The following is a 19,131-nucleotide window of genomic DNA, read 5'->3' as shown; positions in this document are numbered from 1 at the left end:
AGTCCGTTATGAGGCGTCGTGACAGGCCTAGTTGTATTCTAACTAGCTAAAACACGGGTTAACACTTAGCAAGCACAAATGTTAACAGTGAAAAAAAATCCCAGATCAATGGCAACAACAACTGCACTGACAAATGAAGGGAAACAAGCTAAGCCGTTAACACAGGCGTTATGTCGCATCACAGTTGAGAGAAGCGGCTACGAACTCAATTCAATTCAGCTGCAGTTTATTTATTTATTTGTTGGTTTTTGGGGTTTTTTCATGACTGGACCGCTCGCTCCCTGTGAGCCACTGGTGTTTAACATGTGGTTTTAACTAGTCCTCTAACGATCCTCTAACTGCTGCCATCATCGATGTAACAAACGCCTGGACAGTACAGACAGCAGCACGAACAGGTTGAGAAATCCAGCGAGCTGAGGTAATCTGCTGTGGCATCGGGCACATCTGTAAGTGGTAAACGGTTATGAAAACTCACCTCGACGGTTGAAATAAGTATCCGGTGGTTTACTGTCAATTCTTCGCTGGGAGTGCTGTTGAATACCGTCGGTGAATTGTATTTTTAAGTACACAGCGAACAACGCTCGTGGCTGCCCAGCGTTTCCTCTGCCTCAACTAGTAATTCTGGGCGGAACTACACGCTGCGGCGGAGACACGGCGGAGGAGCCAATGGGAAAGAGGCGGTACCGCCCACAAAGTGGGGGGTGAGAACGGGAGGTCTCACTCCGCTCCGAAATCACGGAGACGACACTCTGCTCCCAAGGGAGAAACAAAATGTACAGAGACGATCAAAGCCAGTGTTTGTGATGACTTCAGTTCCCAACTTCATTAGATTCGCTGGGCTGCTGAATTTATCGACGATTAATTTTTAAACGACCGCTGTTTATAAGTCTCTGATCAACAGATGAGCATTGAGGCTTAATATATCATTTTCCTTCTCATTCCTTCATTCACGATAGCGGCTGACATTTTGAGAGATTACACGATTACAATCCCCATCCAGTTTCTATTTTCAAGCCGATTATATAACCGCACAAATCGGCTATGCCATAAAAAGCCAAAAACCGTCACATCAAACATCAACATCAAAATATGAATGATCCAACCATCGACTTCACTGGTAGTCAACACAGACAGAAGAGGACTACTCTGTTTTTATGAGAAAACATACAGAACATGTTCATCGCGATTAATATCAAGGATATTTTATTTATGTACCAGGAAATCTGTTTGCATTGTTCTGGACATTTCCCCTGCTTCTAAACCAGACACACAGTACAGTAGCATACAATATGCTCATTAAAGAAGAATGACATATTTACAAACAAACGATTTACTGTAAATAAACAGAATACAGGAAAAAGAACACATTTACAGGTTTTCTGAGTAATATGTCACTGACACAAGATGATAGGTTAAGAAGAGACAAGTCCACATTACAATTTTCAGTGAATCATAGGTCAAGTGCTATAGCAACGACAATCCAAGGAGTAATTTAAAGTAGGAACGCAAACTGATAAAATGGGTGAACGGACAAGCAGACAGCTTTTAGACAAAACTTTTCCTTTTGCCAGTAAAGCTAAAATAAGATGCCTTTGATACCCAACAAAAATAACTTCACAGTGTAGTGGAAAACAAACCCTAGAGGAGGTCAAAAAAAATAGATTTTTTTGTAGGGACCGCTTATACAGCATCATTACATACTAGATGTCTTCAAGTTTCTATCTGTCCACATTTACCAAAAGAATTTGACAAATTACGGCATGATAGATGACCACAACTGAACTCTGGGAGACAAGGTTATGCAAAACAAAACCATTTAAAAAAAAAAAAAAAAGTGAAAATGTGTTCAGAAATCTGCTGCAAAGAGTGTAGATTCAGGAACTGCAATTTGCTTATAAAGCTTCTTCTGCATGTAAAGCACTGCGTACTGGGAGAGACGGGACAACCTCAAGCAGTAGCTCAGACAAAAGGCATTCATAAGGTTTAGAGTTGCATGGAAACCACAGAAGTGTAGTCTGGTCCTAAAGGATTTTCTCCTGCATTTACGAGGTTACTTCTTGTGTTTTATCCTGATTTAAGATGCTCACTTTTCATACACGTTCATATAAATGTTCATATAAATATTCATATATGACACAAGCTGAGCACGGCATTGGATTCCACCACACGGACCCTTTTAAAAAAGGAGAAACAGCAGCAGAGGTCAGATCAGAGCAAATGTGCTGAACCAACAAAGTCTTGGACCTGCATGAATACTGTCATCTTTGCAGCCTGTGACCAGTGAGCTTCAGCCACTGCATCTCTTCTGCAGGCTGTGTGGCGTCTGAACCTGCTGCTCTTCTCTGACGCCCTCATGTGGAGCTGTACAGGGCGATCTGCTGCACCTTGCTTAGCTGTGTCAGCAACCGTTTCATGCGGTGTTTGAGCTGAGGCAGACGAGCCAGAGGTTCAGGAGGCTCCAGTTCCCCGGTGTAGTCCAGCCAGCTCTCCAGCACTGATGACAAGAAGTAGAGTTTGTTTCAGAGAACCTTTGTGAAATTTTATCAGTCATATTTCTAAATCAGTTTGGTGAGTTAAATGACCTAGTTGGACAGAAGCTATTAAAGTCAAAGGGCTTACCATCTAGCTCCCTCTCAATGAAGTCCATCCTGTGAGAGACCTCGTCCTGGACGGCATCTATGTGATCCAGCAGGTTGATCCGCCACTGCTGATGCTGCCTGCTGTTATCTGAAGCTTCTCCGGAGTCCTTGACACCCTCGTCCCTGTTCTCAGTCTGTGACCATGAGCCACCCAATGAAGCCTGAACAGTTTTAAGGGAAAAAAATGGGAGGATTTACCTACAATCCACATGAGAGTTGTACAAGGACTTACTTGTAAATGTATTCACTTTGAGGAAAAACAAAGTTTATGATGGAGTCATTTTAAATTATATAATAAACCAAAAGGGACCTGTGCAGTTAAGATCTAATGCTCACATGAGGTGAGTTATTCTGAGAAATGCTGACAAAAGTATATTCTTATATATCCCCCTCAGAAGAGCAGCTTTTCTCAGTTTAATTAGTTTAATTACATAACAAATGCCCACCTTGTTGCTGATGCCTGTTGATTTGGGCTTGTCTGTCTCAAGCAGGCTTCCGTAGCGTTGCTCCCTTTCCAGCAGCTCCTCTGTGCTCCTCATGCTGCCCTCCAGCTCAGAGCCCTGTCGGGTCTCCACCACCAGCCGCTGCTCCACTGCTGGATAATATGCTCGTGGTTTCTGGTAGCAGTGTTCACTGGTAATGTAAGAGTCTTGGAAGGAAGGAAAGGGGGAAGAGGAGCAGGACGAAGAGGCGGTGGCAGCTGTAGCAGCCCGGCTAAGCTTCTCCAGAGCGTTGGACATTAAGATCTCTCCTCGGTTCATGTCCTCATCAGGAGTCACAGGAGATGGAATTGCATTGCTGCTCCGGCACGAATCTGAACCAATCCTTGACCTCTCCAAATGCTTCCAGGGCTGTCGCCATAGCTGCAGGTCAGGGTGAGAGTTGTTCCTGAAAGTACAGGGAAAAAAATCCAATGTGTGACTGATTAATCATTAATAACAGCTGAAGTGCATTGGTCAGAAATATCCTGTCTTGGGAATAATTGTACTCACTGTAAGACGCTCATCTTAAGCTGAAGACCATTGAGGATCTCCACTACATGGTGCACATCTCCCAGCAGCTGGTGGGTGGTGGTGATCTTCTTGGCATTTTGGTGAGAGTAGTTTTCTTCCAGGAACGAGAGTCCATACATGTGACCATTGGTCAACCACTCTCGATCATACCAGTAACGTAGACTCTGCCTCTGACCTGAAATTGAGACAATTAAATATTAACTGTAACGGCAAAAATATGCTTTGACTGTTAGGCCACCAATATTCTCTGTACAAGCCAAACTGTGTCTGACTCCTTTTCTAGTTGGTTGGGAATAAATGGCAGATTGAAGAACAGAACACACAAACGTAAGCAAACCAAGTCAACTAAACAGATGTGTGCTAAAGTCTTAGCTTAGCAGCATTTTATCAGCTTCCATCATTTACTCCTCCACCTTGGCAATATTAACACACTCTTCACACATTTTCTTTTTAGCTAAAGTCAGGACTGTACAGTCATGCAGCTCTGTGCTGTGGACACAGTCAAACACCCCAGAAGACTACATTGTTTAGTTCCCACTAATAACCAACTAAAAACAATAGCCAGCAATGTTCATAGTTTCTGTAATTTAGCTGTGTTTTGAAGACCAGGAACTTATGACTCTATATAAGCAAAGTGTACTGTGCCATACAGCGACACACTTAAGTGTAAAACTTCTGTCTTAAAAAAAAACAAGGTAATAATATGAAGCAGAATTCCTTTTAAAATGCTAATATTGTATGTCAAAAGTCATGACTATGGTTATTAGGACTAAACATTCTAATCTCAATTTAAAGTTACACAATGATATCATGTACAGTCCAGTAAGCATTTAGAATCACAGTGAAATGATAGCATCTTCAAACCAGGAGAAGGAGGAGGAAGAGGATGAGAATTAGGGTAACAAAAATGAGTCATATGACATAAAAATGATTACTGATTATTGGCTAAACAATTTAGCATCCAACAAGAGCCACAGGGACACAATCTTAGAACTTGGAACAACTTTAAAAATATAATTTTTCGTATTGTCCAATGTTCCTTGGACATTGTCATTTTCTTATTGTCCACTAGATGGCCGGTTACACTTTTTCAAGATTCAAGATCCTTTTATTTGTCACGTACATAGTTATACAAGTATAACACGCAGTGAAATGACCTGATACGCTCCTCAACTGTGCAAAATAGAGAGAGAGAGAGAAGTAAAAACTACAGCAGAAGCAAATGGTTATTTCTAACAGATTAGCAGAGCAAGCTTTATGATGGAAATGATGCAGTCTTAGGCTTTGACCATACTCTATTGTGCAGCTGGAGATCCAATGTGATTCTTATTATATTTCTTTGAGGTCTGTCACACGGGGCACATGCACAGTTGTTAAACTAATGTAAATTCTGTGCTGACAATTGTGCGCGAACATCTGCACAGTCCCTCGTGCTCACTGGAAAGTATAATTCTAGGTCTGCTTTTAAAAAAAATAAACAAATAAAATTTTTCCCCCTTACCTGGTGGGTCTCGGCAGATGTAGCAAGTGTAACGGTCTGGAACATTTTCTTCCAACAATCCCATACAGGTGCCATGCTGCCAGCACAAACAATCTTCACACTAACAACAAGACAAACGTATTTAACAATTGTGAAAGTCTTAGATTCAAAAGCAATAAATAATAAAGCCTGATTTAAAATAAAAACAAAACAACAACAAGCTCACCTGAATCATGAAGTCATTCTCTTCTTCCACCTCACAGATGCATCTCACTATCTCTTGGTCACTGGTGTCTAAGGCACCAGAGTCCACACTCAGAGGTGGTGTAGTGACGTCCAAATCCACATCAAAGTCATCTTCACTCCACCCACAGCTATCAGTGGACCAGTCACTGATACTATCCTCGTCTACAGTAACAGGGACAAAACGAACGGTTGGGTTTTCAAGTGAACGACACAACCTTAAGATTTAATTTGTTTGTGGGTGATCCTGTTAAGTCGAAATAAAACTTCCGCTTAAATGATGAAGCAAGCAGTGGCAGCGAACACCAGCAAAGGATTCAATCAACCATAGGTTTAAAATGTGGCAACTATATTGACTTGTTGCATGCATGAGTATCAAATGTACAAAGATGAGTCAAGCTAAACAAAAATCTGCAGCATGATGGATTAAATCCGAAAGGAACAGAAGAATGTAGGGAGAGGAACCCATCTACATCCACACATATTCAATACACGCACACTATCAGAAATACCCACCATCCACATGTATCTGCTCTGAGTAGCTGTATCCAGGCCTGCTGGGGTAGGCCTCGGGCTTGTGATTGTGTGAGGGGGGAGTTTTGAGTGGCAAATTCAATTTGGACTGAAGACCCAATACTGAGATGCCAATATTCTCCTCACTACCTGTGCAGTCTGTTAATACAGGGAAGGGGGGGGGAAGCACATGTTGAACAAAAATGTCAGCTTTAATAATGCTAAAAACAAGTGCCCATCAGGAAGTGAGAAAATGTGGCACAAACATACATTATGGACAAATGACATTACTCAAGAACAATCGGGGGGCAAACATGCAGCCCGTATTTCAGGACTGAACAATGTCAAATAACTAGTCAGTGGAACGCCGCCTATACATTCGTGTGCATGCCAAACACACCACTGTGAATGCTACCCAGAATTAACACTAGTGCAGGACTTGTATGTCGGATCAGTCATTATCAGTGCCACAATGAAATCTGGCTTTTTCCATCTGTATTGCCAGCTAAAAGAACTTTAAAAACAATCTAAAAAAATAAAATAAATCAAGCTGACCAATAGATTTAAGAGACAAGATGTTGGAGTTTTTTGACTGACATTATGGAGGGACAGAGGCAGACGACAAATATCACGCTTCTCCCACACACACACAGACTCAACCACCACACCAAGAGGACTGAATGGAGCACGATGCTTTGCAGGCTAGCCATTCCCACAATGTCACAGTGAGTGCGCATGCAGAGCAGCAGATATGTGATGCAGCCATATGCCAAGCACCTGCTTCTTACCAGACTTGGCCTTCTTTTTCTTCTTCTTTTTCTTGAGTTTAATGCGGAGGAAGTCCTTCTGTTTAGGCTTTTCTTTCAGTTTATCTTTTACTGAACCTAGGGGCAAGAGTTCAGCTGCATGAGAGTACAGCAAACACTGCTAACAGGTTGGTACTCATACAAGCTGAATTGTTCTGAGCATATTTTCATTGCATCATACTGACCAATATCGAAGCAACTCCTGTCTGAGTCTTTGTCCTGCAGCTGACAGCCATTCCTGTCCAGCTGGTTCTCTTTGCTTTTCTCCCTCAGCAGTGCCCTCTGCTGATGGCCTTGAGTGTTGACTGCAGGCGGTGCTGACGTGCGTCTGCCAGCAGCCTTCAGCTCTCCACGCGGAGCCGTGGCAACTCCAACAGACTCTGAGGAAAAAAAATCACAAGGAATTTATGAGCCAAGGTGCCTGATCTCAAAGCAATGCTGGACGTGCATATATTTATCACTTGGCCTCAATTCTGAAGTATGTGATTTAAAATTACAGCAAGCCGTGACTCAGCATTTCAGATTCTACTATTGAAAAAGCGACGCAGTGACCCAGTTTATTTATTAAAAACTCTTCCTCTGTCCCTTTATCTGGAACAAATAACAAACTGAAGAATAACTTACGCATGGATGCAGAAATGGTGCGCCTTCTCTTTGTGCCATCCAAACCAGTGGCACTAGACTGTTTCTCAGAGGCCCTAGTCTGGACGCTCCTTGTGGGGCTGCGGTCTGCCTCTGGGGGCTGTTCCTCGCCATGGTAATATTTCATGTGGTAATGCAGCAGCTTGGCTTTACGGAATGATTTTGTGCAGCCAGGAGCGCTGCACTTGAACGGGTTGTGATCAAGATTGATGGACAGGACAGGAGGAGGTTGGTTTTTGATAACTCGATACACTGAAACAGAACAAAAGAAGTGCAAGGTGTAAATAAAGCTCTTCTTGTTTTTTTAAAGAGTGTGAGAAATTGCAGTGCTTGACTCAAAAATGTTAAAATGTACTCACATGGTTCTCTGCTAAATCTGTTGGGGTTGTGGAAACCCTGCTTCCTTACCGCTGTTAAAAGATAAATGAAAGGAACTCTTCAAAGTGCGCTCACATGCTTTCCAAAACACTAGAGAGCCAATGGCATTTCTGCTAAATGACTTCATTTAGTGCGTTAACACTTACGTTTCACAGGCTGAGGAGGCGGCACATCCACTGCGGCCTGAACACTTTCTGATTGGACATTTGGTTTCTGCTCCACATCGCCACTGGATTCTGTGGTTGTCATAGTGACAGACACCTGCTCTGTTTGCAATGACATCTGAGTGGGCAACTCTGTGTATGGCTTGAGTGACTCTGTATATGGCTTTGCTCCAGTCTGTTCCATTTCCACCTCTTCCTTTTTCACATCTCCATTGATGCGACACGTTTCGCCACCTTCCTTCTCGTCTTCCTCGACTTTCACGCCATTACTGAATCCTGTCCCTTTTTCGACATCCCTGGGCTTGATTTGGTCTGCTTTCTCAGGGATTTCCTCTTCTTTTTTGACAGTGGGCACAGCCTCTAGCTCACCATTTGTTTTCTTGTTTTTATCATTTACCATTCCCTGTTCATGCTCCTCATCCTCAGTGTTGCTGTCTTCCTCCTGGTCTGAAGTGCTGCGTCTGGCTCGCTTGTTCTTGGGTCCCCCGTTCTCCTGAGACCTTCTGTCTCTGCGGTTTGGGGCCCTCCTAACCATGTTCCTTTCAGAAGACCGAGACTTCCCTCCACCTCTCTGTGAGCAGGGCAAAGAAATAGCTTAGAAACAAAGATCTAAAAACCGTAGTCGAATCCACGACAGTATATCGTATCATTTGTAAGAAAAAAAAAACATGTTGGTACCTCTCTGGTAAAAGGCTTCACATGTATTCCTTTCACTGTCTGGATGACACCATCATAAAACCTCACAGTGTAGGATGCTGAAAAGAATGAAGAAAACATACAACTATTTGATCATTTTAAATGTGATGTGTGTGAGGCAATCGCTCTATGCAGAAATCAGATAAATCTAGCATTTTAGATTTTTTTTTGCATTCCCAACAAAAGAGAAAGTACTTAGACGACATCACAGATTTCATATTGAAACCAAAAACAAACGTACAAGATCTCAGACTATACTCCATATAACACTACTTTGCAATGAAAATGCAAAACTTTAAAAACTAGTAACAAATCCATGACTGAAACTCATTTAAGCCCATTAACTTAATGTGATACTCACCATCTTTATTAACCGAAATGACCTTAGCAGGATAGAAACGGCAGTCAGACCAGCTGGCCAACACTTTGTCATTCACATTAAAGGCCTGGAGGGAAAAGATGTGACACTGTTGGCACCATTTCAAAGATTGCATTGGAGGTGGAGGTGTTAAAGGCTTCCTATAGTTTTATTAAAAATGACACTTTTACTTGTAAGTAAAAGCAGCAGTACCATTGAACTTATGCAAATACAAAAACCCAAGAATCGCATTTCGCTAAGACCAGTTCAATGCAGTAATGCACTGTGCAACAAAGGGTAAAGAAGACAAGGCAGAATGTCTCTACGCTACACACTTCAAAGCAAGCATGACTGTTAGCTTACAGGTACATCATCATTCAGGCCCTGCCGCCTCAGCTGAATTCTCTCTACAGGTCTCAGGTAGGGACTTGTCCAGTCAAACCATTCGTCGTAACGGTGGCTCCACTGCCGGTAATGGATCAACACTTTTTCATCATCATAGTCAATCTTCTCAATGTTGGCAGCATACCTACAGGAAGAAGTTCAATGGCTAGTTTATAGAAAGGCTGAATGAATGACAAGTCTAGTGATTTAAGCACTTATCATTTATCTCAAACATATGAGGGTGGCTTTAGAAATGAAATCAAGCTTAAAAATGTAAACACATAAAATACAATGAACCATGGCACAGCTGTACTTAGTGGATGGTGTGCTGGGCATTTACACCTTACTGTAGTGGAGTTAGTTTTCATTTTTAAATGATACCTTTAGCACTAAACTGTTGTATACAATATCAACTGCATTTATACATAACTGTGTCAGAAGGAGTGCAGGTCTATTATAAAAGACATTCATATTTTAAAAGGCTCCTCCCACTTAGTTTTGCAATGGCAGTATTCTAATGATGTAGTCTTATCACACATTTACAAGGATAATTCCTTTAAATAGAATTTAACATGTTTTTACATGATTTTCACAGCTTAAGGGACACCTTGAGGACACTCATCAAACATTACGGTTACTGTAATACAGGCCCGAAAATAAACAAGGAATGGAAACTTAGGTGTGAGGGGGAAGTGAACAGTAAAATGGATGAGAGAGGAATGAGTGAGGCCATGACTCACCAGTTTTTGAGGCTGTCTCTAGCCTCAAGCTGAGCTCCCACCTCAAATGTTATCCCTCTTCTGTTAGGGGGCGTCTTACTCATACTGCCCACATCAAGGCACCCTTCCTGTATGCGCACACACACACACACATTAACCATTAAAAGAATCTGCACTCATATGACCTCTGTTTTGCAACTAAGAGACATAAATTGTGCCGAACAAGGGACACAATACACATGTGCACACACACACGACCGTCAAGGTCTTTACAGATAATAATGCAGTCAACTCTGTGTGTGCCTGTGGTCTTTCCTAAATATTTCACCAAGTGACTGGAAAAATAAATCACTCTTTAAATCTGAATACCAATCTAAGACACCCCCTTTGTGCCAGAAGAACAATAACCCTGTCCAGCAAGGGAAAAATACTACCACTGTAGGCTTATACAAGCTACAGATTACAAATGTTGTTACATGGTGTGGCACAGTGTGCAGAGATTAAATACTGGTATAGTAAGGTGAGCCATGCCCCTCAAATGGTGGTGAATATGTAGCCGGTACCAGATGTTCAGCAAACACTACCTCAAAGAATAGGAGTCTTTAAAAAATTAAAAAAATAATCAAATGTCCTCACACAGGCTCCTAAGCGGTTTTAATCAAATTGATCACAGTGCGATTTCAGTGTATCCTTATCAACCACATCGAAAGACGGTTTAAGAATGACAAAGATAATGTGCTCACTGTAGGCATTCACCACTACAGCAGGAAGACATTTCTGCACCGAGCTAACACGGGATTAATTTAACAGCACATTCTGCTTAAACTGCCGTTGTCAGATAAAGAATAACACCGATGATCGCTATTTCAGCTATAACAAAAATACAAATAAAAAATAATGAGGGTCGTTGGAGTCGAGCAGAGGAATAGACCGAAATCCTCCCGATAACATCGCTTCTTTTGTCATGCGTACGTACACAGGACAGACTGACATGCCGGTGCCTTTTATTTAAACAACTAAAAATTCACACCATGCACCACAGCATCTTACTTTTGTCCACGACGGAGCCTAATCGGTTCACCATAGCGGAGACTGTCGGGAGTAACTCCGGATTTCAGCGCAACCTACAAACCGGATATCTTCACACTACCCTGCCCACGTGTTTTTTTGGTCAGTCGATTTCACGTATAGACACAATGGGAGACAATGGTAAAGACCATTATGGTTGCACGTAGGGTATTCCCGCTACATTAAGAGGCGAGCAATAGTCTGCTCGGCAAAAATACTGGATTTAAGATCAAATCGGGTGTTTATTGGCGTGCAGAGAGCTACACAGACGGCAGCGACACGGACACAGAAGACGCACAAGAGACGTAAGATGCCACAATCAGGGCACATGAAACAGGTGATAAAAATTACTTTAATCTCAAAATTATCCGCTAAGACTATGTGTGGAGTAGCACATTTCGCATTGTAATATGCGGAGGAAAACGGAACCCCATATAGTATTTTACCACCGGCCCACCCAATACATTTAACAGCGTTCAACCGCTATTTTCTATCTAATTTAATAAAAGGGGGAAAAGCTGAAGAGAAAAAACACTAACAGGACTCGACATTTCCCAGATTTCCTTTTGTTGACCACTTCTACCACTATAGACGCGTTATTGTCCAGTGTTTTATAACCGGAGGGCGGAGCGCGAAAGTAACTGACACCTACGTCAGACCCTTTGACAAATAACACTCGTCGAACAAGCACTGTGGAGGCGGGACGCTTACATTTGATTGGGCGAGCAGCTGTCGTTCACAGAGCCGTTCGCGGCCTCGCAGAAGGCCTACTTTTTCATACTTTTCTGGCTGCGTGTGCGCGCGGCGTGGAAATGCCGAGTATAAACTTCTCCAACTAAACAGCCACAGACATTTCAAAGCACAGAGTAACAAAGACCGTAGGACCTGAAAGCACACCTGCTATATAACAAATACAAAACCGATATGTACTCGTATAACATTTTATTACCTACTTCGTCACGTTTGTTTTGAACTCAAAAAGCCGACATGCGGCACCATACCGCTGTTGATGCACCCACCAACCGGGCCTCGGTCACGATATTACTGGGAATTTAAATCTGTCGAATGCAAAGTGAGGATATTCAAGCTTCTTACCTGTTTACCAGTCTCTATTTGTCCGGTTCGATGTATAATCTGCTGTGTAACTGCTTAAAAGCACAGGAACCGCCGGCTCCGCCTGTCAGCTCAAGACCACGCAGTTAAATTTCTCCCCGTTGCATTCACCACCGGCGCGGGCAGTGTGCTTCTGCGATGCGCATGCGCATTAAACGGACCAAAGCCCTTGTGAATATCAATAGGACGTCTCATCTAATACAGTCTGTTTCATTGCGTATGTATAGATAAATATTAAATATTTAATAACCTGCAATTTGCCAAACTTTATCTATTATAAACTGTAATAATTATGAATATGTACAAAAATGTAAAAGCAGTAAATGAAATCAGAAATGTAAGTCACATGCGGTATAAATCCGTAATAAAGTCTAAATACAGGCACAGGCATAAATACAAGCACAAAAATCAGAATTTCAATGGCTTTTTAGTACAGCTGTTCCTTGTATAATGTTAAATTGTATTTAATGTTTCCTAAATAAGTTGTTGGTTTGATCTTAGAATAGTGATGCTTTCAGTCCCTGACTATGCCCAGGGGACACGAGTGTCTCCCCGGTGTATGTTCGCCTGGATCTCTTTTCTTTTACTTGTTCAAGTCCCAAAGGCAAAGCCCAGAGCTCCTATTATCTGGCTTTAATGTTTATGCTGCTCTGGCAGCTTTGCACCAGAATGACCGATGAAGCAGAGTGAAGTTTGTGTAGTGATGAACATAAAAATGACAAATATTTGAACATGTACAGTGAAGGCAATGACAATTGTGGAGAAGTGTGTGTTTGTATGTGTGTGTGTCGGGGGGGATCCGGTATATCTGATTGTTAACGCTTTCCCTTGTGAGTCTAAGGACAAACAGGAAAAATGGATTCTCATTCTCTGGGTGTGATTGTGTAACACACTGCAAGACAGACTGGCTGATTGCAAAACGTCAAGGCGTATTACTTCTGCTTTTGAGAGTTAGATCCATGAACATTTTAAACTGCAATGATATAATTACATTGAACTGATGTATCAATGTATACTTTAGTAGTTAAACATTGTTTAATCCCTTAAATCAAATAAAAAAACGCTCAACATTTTAATATTATAAAATATTTTATTATAAAATGTTAGTCTATACAAAAGAAAAAACAATTAGAAAATAAAAATAGGTGCAGTAATTTATTGAAATGAAGAAACATAAACAGAAAATCTGTATATAAGGCAAAAACTGAGTATGTAAAAGTCTAATGGGCTTGAGAGTCAATATTTGGTATGATCACCATGATTCTTCAGCACAGACTGAACTCTTTTAGCCAAGGTCCTAAAAAGTATCTATGTATTAAAATTATGTTTAGAATAAAAAGATTAACAGGACTGATATATTTGTTTCCACTTACATGAAAACATCCACTCACACTCTCGTGTGTGTGTGATATGCAGAAGTTGGTCTATTGCAAATTGTTGAATGAAGAATTCTATAAATAAGTGTGAAGGTTTGGTGACCCGTCCATGCAGTCTGAGGACCTGTGGTTCATTTGTTCCATTCTTGTGAGCGTTACAGCTGTTTTTGTGTTACTGTTTTTAGCTTGTGGTAGCCTAGTTGAAAAGCTTAGTCCATTCTTGAATTACTGTGCTTGAGGACTCACTTAACATTTAAGTGCTTTCTGTGCAACTTTCACACTCCAATGAAAGCACTCTGCTTTTGTATTTTGCCCAAGGACACTTGGCCACTCAGACTGGAGCACCTAGTGATCAAACCAACAACTTCCTGATTAGCAGATGACCTGCTCTACCTCCTGAGCCACAGCCACCCACATGGTGATAACGGCCCAAGAAAATATCTGGCTTGGGGCCTATCACAGAGTCGTGACCCCTGTGAATGATTCATGGGACATTGTTAACAAACAACAAAAACATTCCTTTGAAAATGGTCAGGTAAAGGATTGGATTGAAAATTAGTGATTTATCATAACCTCTCAAGAAACCCTTTAATACAGGCTGAACTGTACAGTTTTAAGCCACTGCACAGAGGTATCAGAGGACTTTGTTACTTGGTGTTCTTCCACGCTTTTTTACAAACTATTATTACCAGAATAAAGGCAAACTGCCCCAAACAAAAAAAAATCAAAATACAAATAAATTGCACACACTAGGGAATCCAACAGTAATTTTGAACAAATCTTTATTCATGGACAATCATTCCTTATTACGATGAGAAAGTATGCCAACACACATACACGCATGTACAAGGAAAGTGGTTTGAATCATTCCTATGTTCGTAAGATGAGCGGTTACAGCAGAAAAATGATCAGTTAATTACAACACAAAAGTTTTTTTATTGCTCTTTTACAGCAACAGTTAAGCTCAACCATAACCCAGACCATTAGAATACACTTACAGGAAGTTACTACTATTTTACATGTAAAATATTTACATCGACAAAGCCTTAAAGAGGGGCACAAAAAAGCTCAGTTTACATTCTCATAGCACTTGACAGTTAAATCAATATTCAGCGAAGGAGGATTGTGTTAAGGTTAATCAAATTTTCAGTCTGTGAGAGAGAGAAAGAGAGAGGCCATGTACAGTTCTCACATCGAACACCCGTTTTATAGTAAGACCTGAGCCAAAAAAAAAAAAGCATAACATAGGGACCACAAACACAAGAGAACTTGATTCCAATTGAAATTTATCTTACAGATAATAGAGAGTGTATTATCAGTTGAATAACCAGCCTCCCACGTTGTTACAGCGTGAGCTGTAATTAGAATTAACACTCCCGCCTGGCTTAGGCAATCGTTTGAATTTGGAAAAATCAAAGTAGTTCCATGTTTATTTGCTTAGAAAATTGCCACCATCCATTATCAAGAGCTTTCTGCACATCCCTCTAGTTTGTGCTTTGAAATGAAGCCTCTGTAGTCTATCAGAATAATTGCGGTGGAGTGGCTTTATATGCCTCGTAAAATTAAATACGAGGAGACCGGCTATCAGTACGACTACTCAAAACAGCACAGGCAAGCTTATTAACAAGACACCATTACAAGATCTCTTTTACATTTCATATGTTCAATTTTCTGTACATAATAGAAGGCTGTGCCTTTTGTTCACACGCTGACAATCACACACGCACACACGCTTGAATAAAATCAACCAGAGGGGTGGGGAGAGGAGAAAAAAAGGCAGAGCGTTAACACTGCTGCCTTATGTTTTTTTTGTGCAAGTAAGGAATTTCTGAAACTAAGTTTGTACTTTGCACAGCCCAGTTGTCCCATGTAACTATAGTTCTACCAATTAGATAAGAAATAAAGGTAAACCCCTTCACATGCAGCGGTTAGAAAATACAGTCATTAAAGTGAACCACTTGTAAGCAGTCACTGTGGATTTTAGTATCAAAATCAGTGAATCCTAAGGTGGTGTGTTCGTCTTTCAGTAAGAAAGCAGGAGAGCACAAGGGCTCAAAGTCCCAGCTAAAGCGGTTTTCGCACTCCTTGTGTTGTAAGAAGTTTAATATCTCACCTCAACAGTTTCCAGTGCGGTCTGAACAGAGAGACAGTATTTTTGCATGCTTCTAATGTATAACTGGACAAGTTTGAGGGCTGATCAGCCCCTGAGGTGCACTCTCTGTGCTTTGCAACCTCTACACCACCCCTTCAATGAAACTGGTGTCCAGGTGAACGATGAGCATTCTCAGGAAGGACATCTCCTTGCGGGTGTTCTCGAAGATGATCCGTGGGTCGTCGGACTGGCATCGGAGGCAGTTGGGAGCCATCACCATGGCCAGGTTGTTCACATCCATCTTGGTAATTGCGACATTGGATGGCTGAGCGAATACCTGGAGATAAAAGTGAAGGAAGGAGAGGAAAAGCAATCAGGAGGTGTGTGAACTGTCTGAACTTAAACCTACAGTCACTTATGCATGAGTCATATTCAATTATTTAAAAAGGTCAAATGCTCAATAGTTTTATTATATAATTACTTTATAAATCAATCAATGAGATTTTTAAGAGTTTACCAACACTCTGTTTTGCTAACTGGTTATTCCAAAGTGGGTCTTTTTCTATTAGCCCTGTGATAGACTGGTGACCTGTTCAGGGTGTACCCTGCCTCTCGCCCTACAGCTGAGATAGGATTCAGCAACTTGTAAATGTGTAGCATTGAACTAAGAGGAATATTTGTTTTTAAATGTATGATCAAGGACAAGCAAACTTGATTAAGAATGTGTAATTCACTGTAAATAATAAAAATGTTTACTATTAGGACGGTAAACAAACACTAGGTATGATTAACACTGTTCAAGAATTTATTCTTTTGTCTTGTTTTTTAATCTGGTGGACTACATTAAAAAGGTCTGCTCATGACAAAGTGCTCTGTAAGACGGCTCAATTAAGTCATCCTACACCTTTTAAGTCAATACTTTGTGTTCATTCTAGTTTTTGATTCATCATTGTTTTTGTTTTGTTCCTTTTACTTCTGCATTGCAGCTCTTTTTGAATGAGTGGTGCTTTCACTTACAGACAACTGTAACCACTCTTAAATGTTTATGTGACGTTCTCCCCCCCCGAGTTTTGTTATTAGTGTAAAGTTCAGTTTTAACTGATCTTTTGTTTTGAACAAAACATGTGTATATATAATCACAATGGTGTTGACTTACTACACCATGACTAAGGACCCTGCGTGACAAGATTATGAATCTGTCAGCTTATTGGTTACCTGCAGGAAGTGGATGAAGTAGCAGAGAACGAGCCGGTTGAGCTCAGGCAGAGATTGCACCACGGCAATGGCCGCCACTGGGTCATCGCAGTTAGTGACGCACTGCTTGTAGAAGTTCATGGGGATGAGGGGTTCTTCCAGCTCCCGATACCATAGCTTCATCAGAGAGGCTGAACGAGACATGACAAGAGATTTTATTTTAATAAAGAAAAACTTCCAAGAAGAAAACAATCAAATACTTCAAATTTAAAAATCAGCGCTCACCAGGAACATTGGGGTCAGAGAGGTTCTCTGGAATCCTCCACTGGTCTACTTGGAGCTTCAGTGCATTTACTTCATCAATATCTCCAGGAACCCTGTGGATAAAAAGCAACCCTACAGTTACAACCAGCAGCCACAAGAGGGACCTCTACTTCTACTCTGCACATTCTTCATGCCTGGTGGCAAAACCCATTCCTCACGCACACCCAGTTGGCCTCAAATGTGGCCTGGTGACTCTTGCTTTGTTTGCTGTAGTTGCATGAAACAACACAAAAACAGAATAAGCAATATAACCAAACAACACCCTCCTCAGGAATTTCCCTATGTAGATGTTTCACAGAGAGAGATCTGCGTAAAGTATGTTTAGTGAAAAGCAAACGTTTTCTAAACAAGTCAAGATGCTACAGGATTGCATTTTGCTGGTGAAAACCCTACACAAACACTCGGCTGTGAAGCTCCCACGTGCTTGTAGGCTTAAGCTGTAATGTAAACACATATCATGAAGTATCAAATCAAAACAGTGCTTGTCCTGGGAGTGTTTTTTCTGCTGTCTGTTCTGTGTACTGTGCTCAAGGAGAGAGCGCTGAGAAATACGTGGCTAAAGGAGACCACACACATACGTTTAGATGTCTTACCTGAAGATGCCCTCTGTCTGAGCTCCGCCCAGAGCGAGAACGTACTGGGAAAGCTGAACCTGCACCCAGGGCAGTTTCCTGTCTGGGAAGAGTTCACTCTGCCGCTCCATCACCTCCTCCAGAGAACTGCCGAAAAGGGAGGGAGTGACAATAGCCCGTCTGCTGTGGTCGATCTCCTCCAAAGTGGGCTTACGTAGACCCTGGAGGGTGAGAAGGAAGCACAGGGGGAGGATTTACAACCTGGGTATATCAGGGGCCGTGATACTAATGATGGTTGTGTCTGCAGCTGTGCTACAATGACTGGGTCTGTGTTTATGTCTATACCTGTGACTGTAGGCATACCTGTAATTATGTTTCTCTCTGTGACGCTATCTAAGATGATTCACATCAGACCTTTAAAACTGATATGCCTGAACTTTTATCATGTGGAACTGAAACACCTTGATAGCTCTTTTTATTCTTCTAGCGTACCTTTTTGCCACCGGTGATTGCAACCTTCTGCAGCTTCCGGTGGCAGAACTTGGCATAGGTGCTGATGGGGAGGCCTGTGGGAGAAGGAACAATATGTAAACCCCTTAAGCGTCAGGCATTACTGAACACACAAAATAATAAATGATTGAAATTCTTTCCCAAGCTGTTTTTCCCCACTGATGTCACATAGAGTATCAAAGCAGGCACTGGTAATTGGAGAGACTTGTTGACAGTGTGATTCTGGCATATGGGGATTAAAGCAGGCCCGGCTAAACTGTCAGGCTGAGGGAAGATTTACTGCTGCTGAACAAAAGCTCAGAGTCAAGATCCAGCCCACACATCCAATGTTCAGGTGATTCATCAGCACACACAAGACATAAAAGCCTCTGGAGTGAATAAGAAGCACAGAGGCTTCCCGTATGCTACCTGCCCTAAAGCAGGGTCCAGATCTATTCTGGATGAGAAATGCCTAAAAGAAAAAGCTGATTCAAAAAGCACCTGATCTTCCTAGAAATTTTCTACACCTAGAGTTCACGAAAGAATAGAGCGCTGATTGTTCAGTCATTTTTTCAGCTTATAAAAAAATATATATCTACATATTTGTGTAGTGTGATAAATACTTAAACTCTGAAGCTCTAGTGCTGTATTCAAACTTCGCTCTATCAAGAACCTTAATCAGGCCCAGACTGGACAAATTTACTGACAATAATTTAAAAAGTAACACTTTCCAGTGCATTCCCAAAAATCCCAAGAGTCTACAGATTTATAGCAAACAGGTGACTCCTATGCAAGTTTGCAACTTCTGCTAATCTGCCCACGTCTGACTATAATTATGTCTAATTAGCGAGATCATACCAATAATTTG

The 19,131-nt window shown here is 41.4% G+C and overlaps 3 protein-coding genes across 10 annotated transcripts in view; all 3 read right to left on the bottom strand.

Moving 5' to 3' along the window:
- ndrg3a (ndrg family member 3a) overlaps positions 1 to 633 on the bottom strand; it is a 34,098-nt gene extending 33,465 nt beyond the window's left edge. For both annotated transcript variants that reach the window (XM_026168780.2, XM_026168781.2), the window contains exon 1: positions 476 to 633. The gene's annotated coding sequence lies outside the window, so the exon portion shown is untranslated. The remainder of the gene's footprint in view (positions 1 to 475) is intronic.
- Positions 634 to 1,180: 547 nt separating this feature from the next.
- phf20a (PHD finger protein 20, a) lies at positions 1,181 to 12,360 on the bottom strand. 5 transcript variants are annotated; one of them, XM_026168776.2, is made up of 17 exons: positions 12,199 to 12,360; positions 10,057 to 10,163; positions 9,296 to 9,461; positions 8,936 to 9,020; positions 8,557 to 8,633; positions 7,861 to 8,449; positions 7,696 to 7,746; positions 7,319 to 7,588; positions 6,880 to 7,074; positions 6,677 to 6,772; positions 5,892 to 6,047; positions 5,359 to 5,540; positions 5,154 to 5,253; positions 3,632 to 3,827; positions 3,086 to 3,527; positions 2,620 to 2,800; positions 1,181 to 2,494 (listed from the first exon to the last, which is right to left on the bottom strand). In XM_026168776.2, exons 2-17 carry the CDS (start codon positions 10,137 to 10,139, stop codon positions 2,352 to 2,354), a joined length of 3,012 nt encoding a protein of 1,003 aa, XP_026024561.1. In that variant the 5' UTR covers positions 10,140 to 10,163; positions 12,199 to 12,360; the 3' UTR covers positions 1,181 to 2,351. The 5 variants fall into 5 exon arrangements, with proteins under 5 accessions (XP_026024561.1, XP_080157554.1, XP_026024560.1 ...); XM_080301428.1 differs by having other exon boundaries at positions 8,557 to 8,659; positions 12,199 to 12,298; XM_026168775.2 differs by lacking the exon at positions 12,199 to 12,360 and adding an exon at positions 11,643 to 11,669.
- A 1,997-nt stretch (positions 12,361 to 14,357) lies between these two features.
- arhgap46a (Rho GTPase activating protein 46a) overlaps positions 14,358 to 19,131 on the bottom strand; it is a 30,094-nt gene continuing 25,320 nt past the window's right edge. For all 3 annotated transcript variants that reach the window (XM_026168773.2, XM_026168774.2, XM_080301426.1), the window contains 5 exons: positions 18,267 to 18,340; positions 17,796 to 17,995; positions 17,164 to 17,255; positions 16,900 to 17,069; positions 14,358 to 16,021 (listed from right to left, as the gene is read on the bottom strand). In XM_026168773.2, coding sequence (XP_026024558.1) covers positions 15,827 to 16,021; positions 16,900 to 17,069; positions 17,164 to 17,255; positions 17,796 to 17,995; positions 18,267 to 18,340 — 731 coding nt within the window. In that variant the 3' untranslated portion in view covers positions 14,358 to 15,826. The remainder of the gene's footprint in view (positions 16,022 to 16,899; positions 17,070 to 17,163; positions 17,256 to 17,795; positions 17,996 to 18,266; positions 18,341 to 19,131) is intronic.

This window comes from Astatotilapia calliptera, chromosome 5, assembly GCF_964374335.1.
Source record: "Astatotilapia calliptera chromosome 5, fAstCal68.1, whole genome shotgun sequence".
Taxonomy (NCBI): domain Eukaryota; kingdom Metazoa; phylum Chordata; class Actinopteri; order Cichliformes; family Cichlidae; genus Astatotilapia; species Astatotilapia calliptera.
This window is presented reverse-complemented; position numbering and strand designations above follow the sequence as displayed.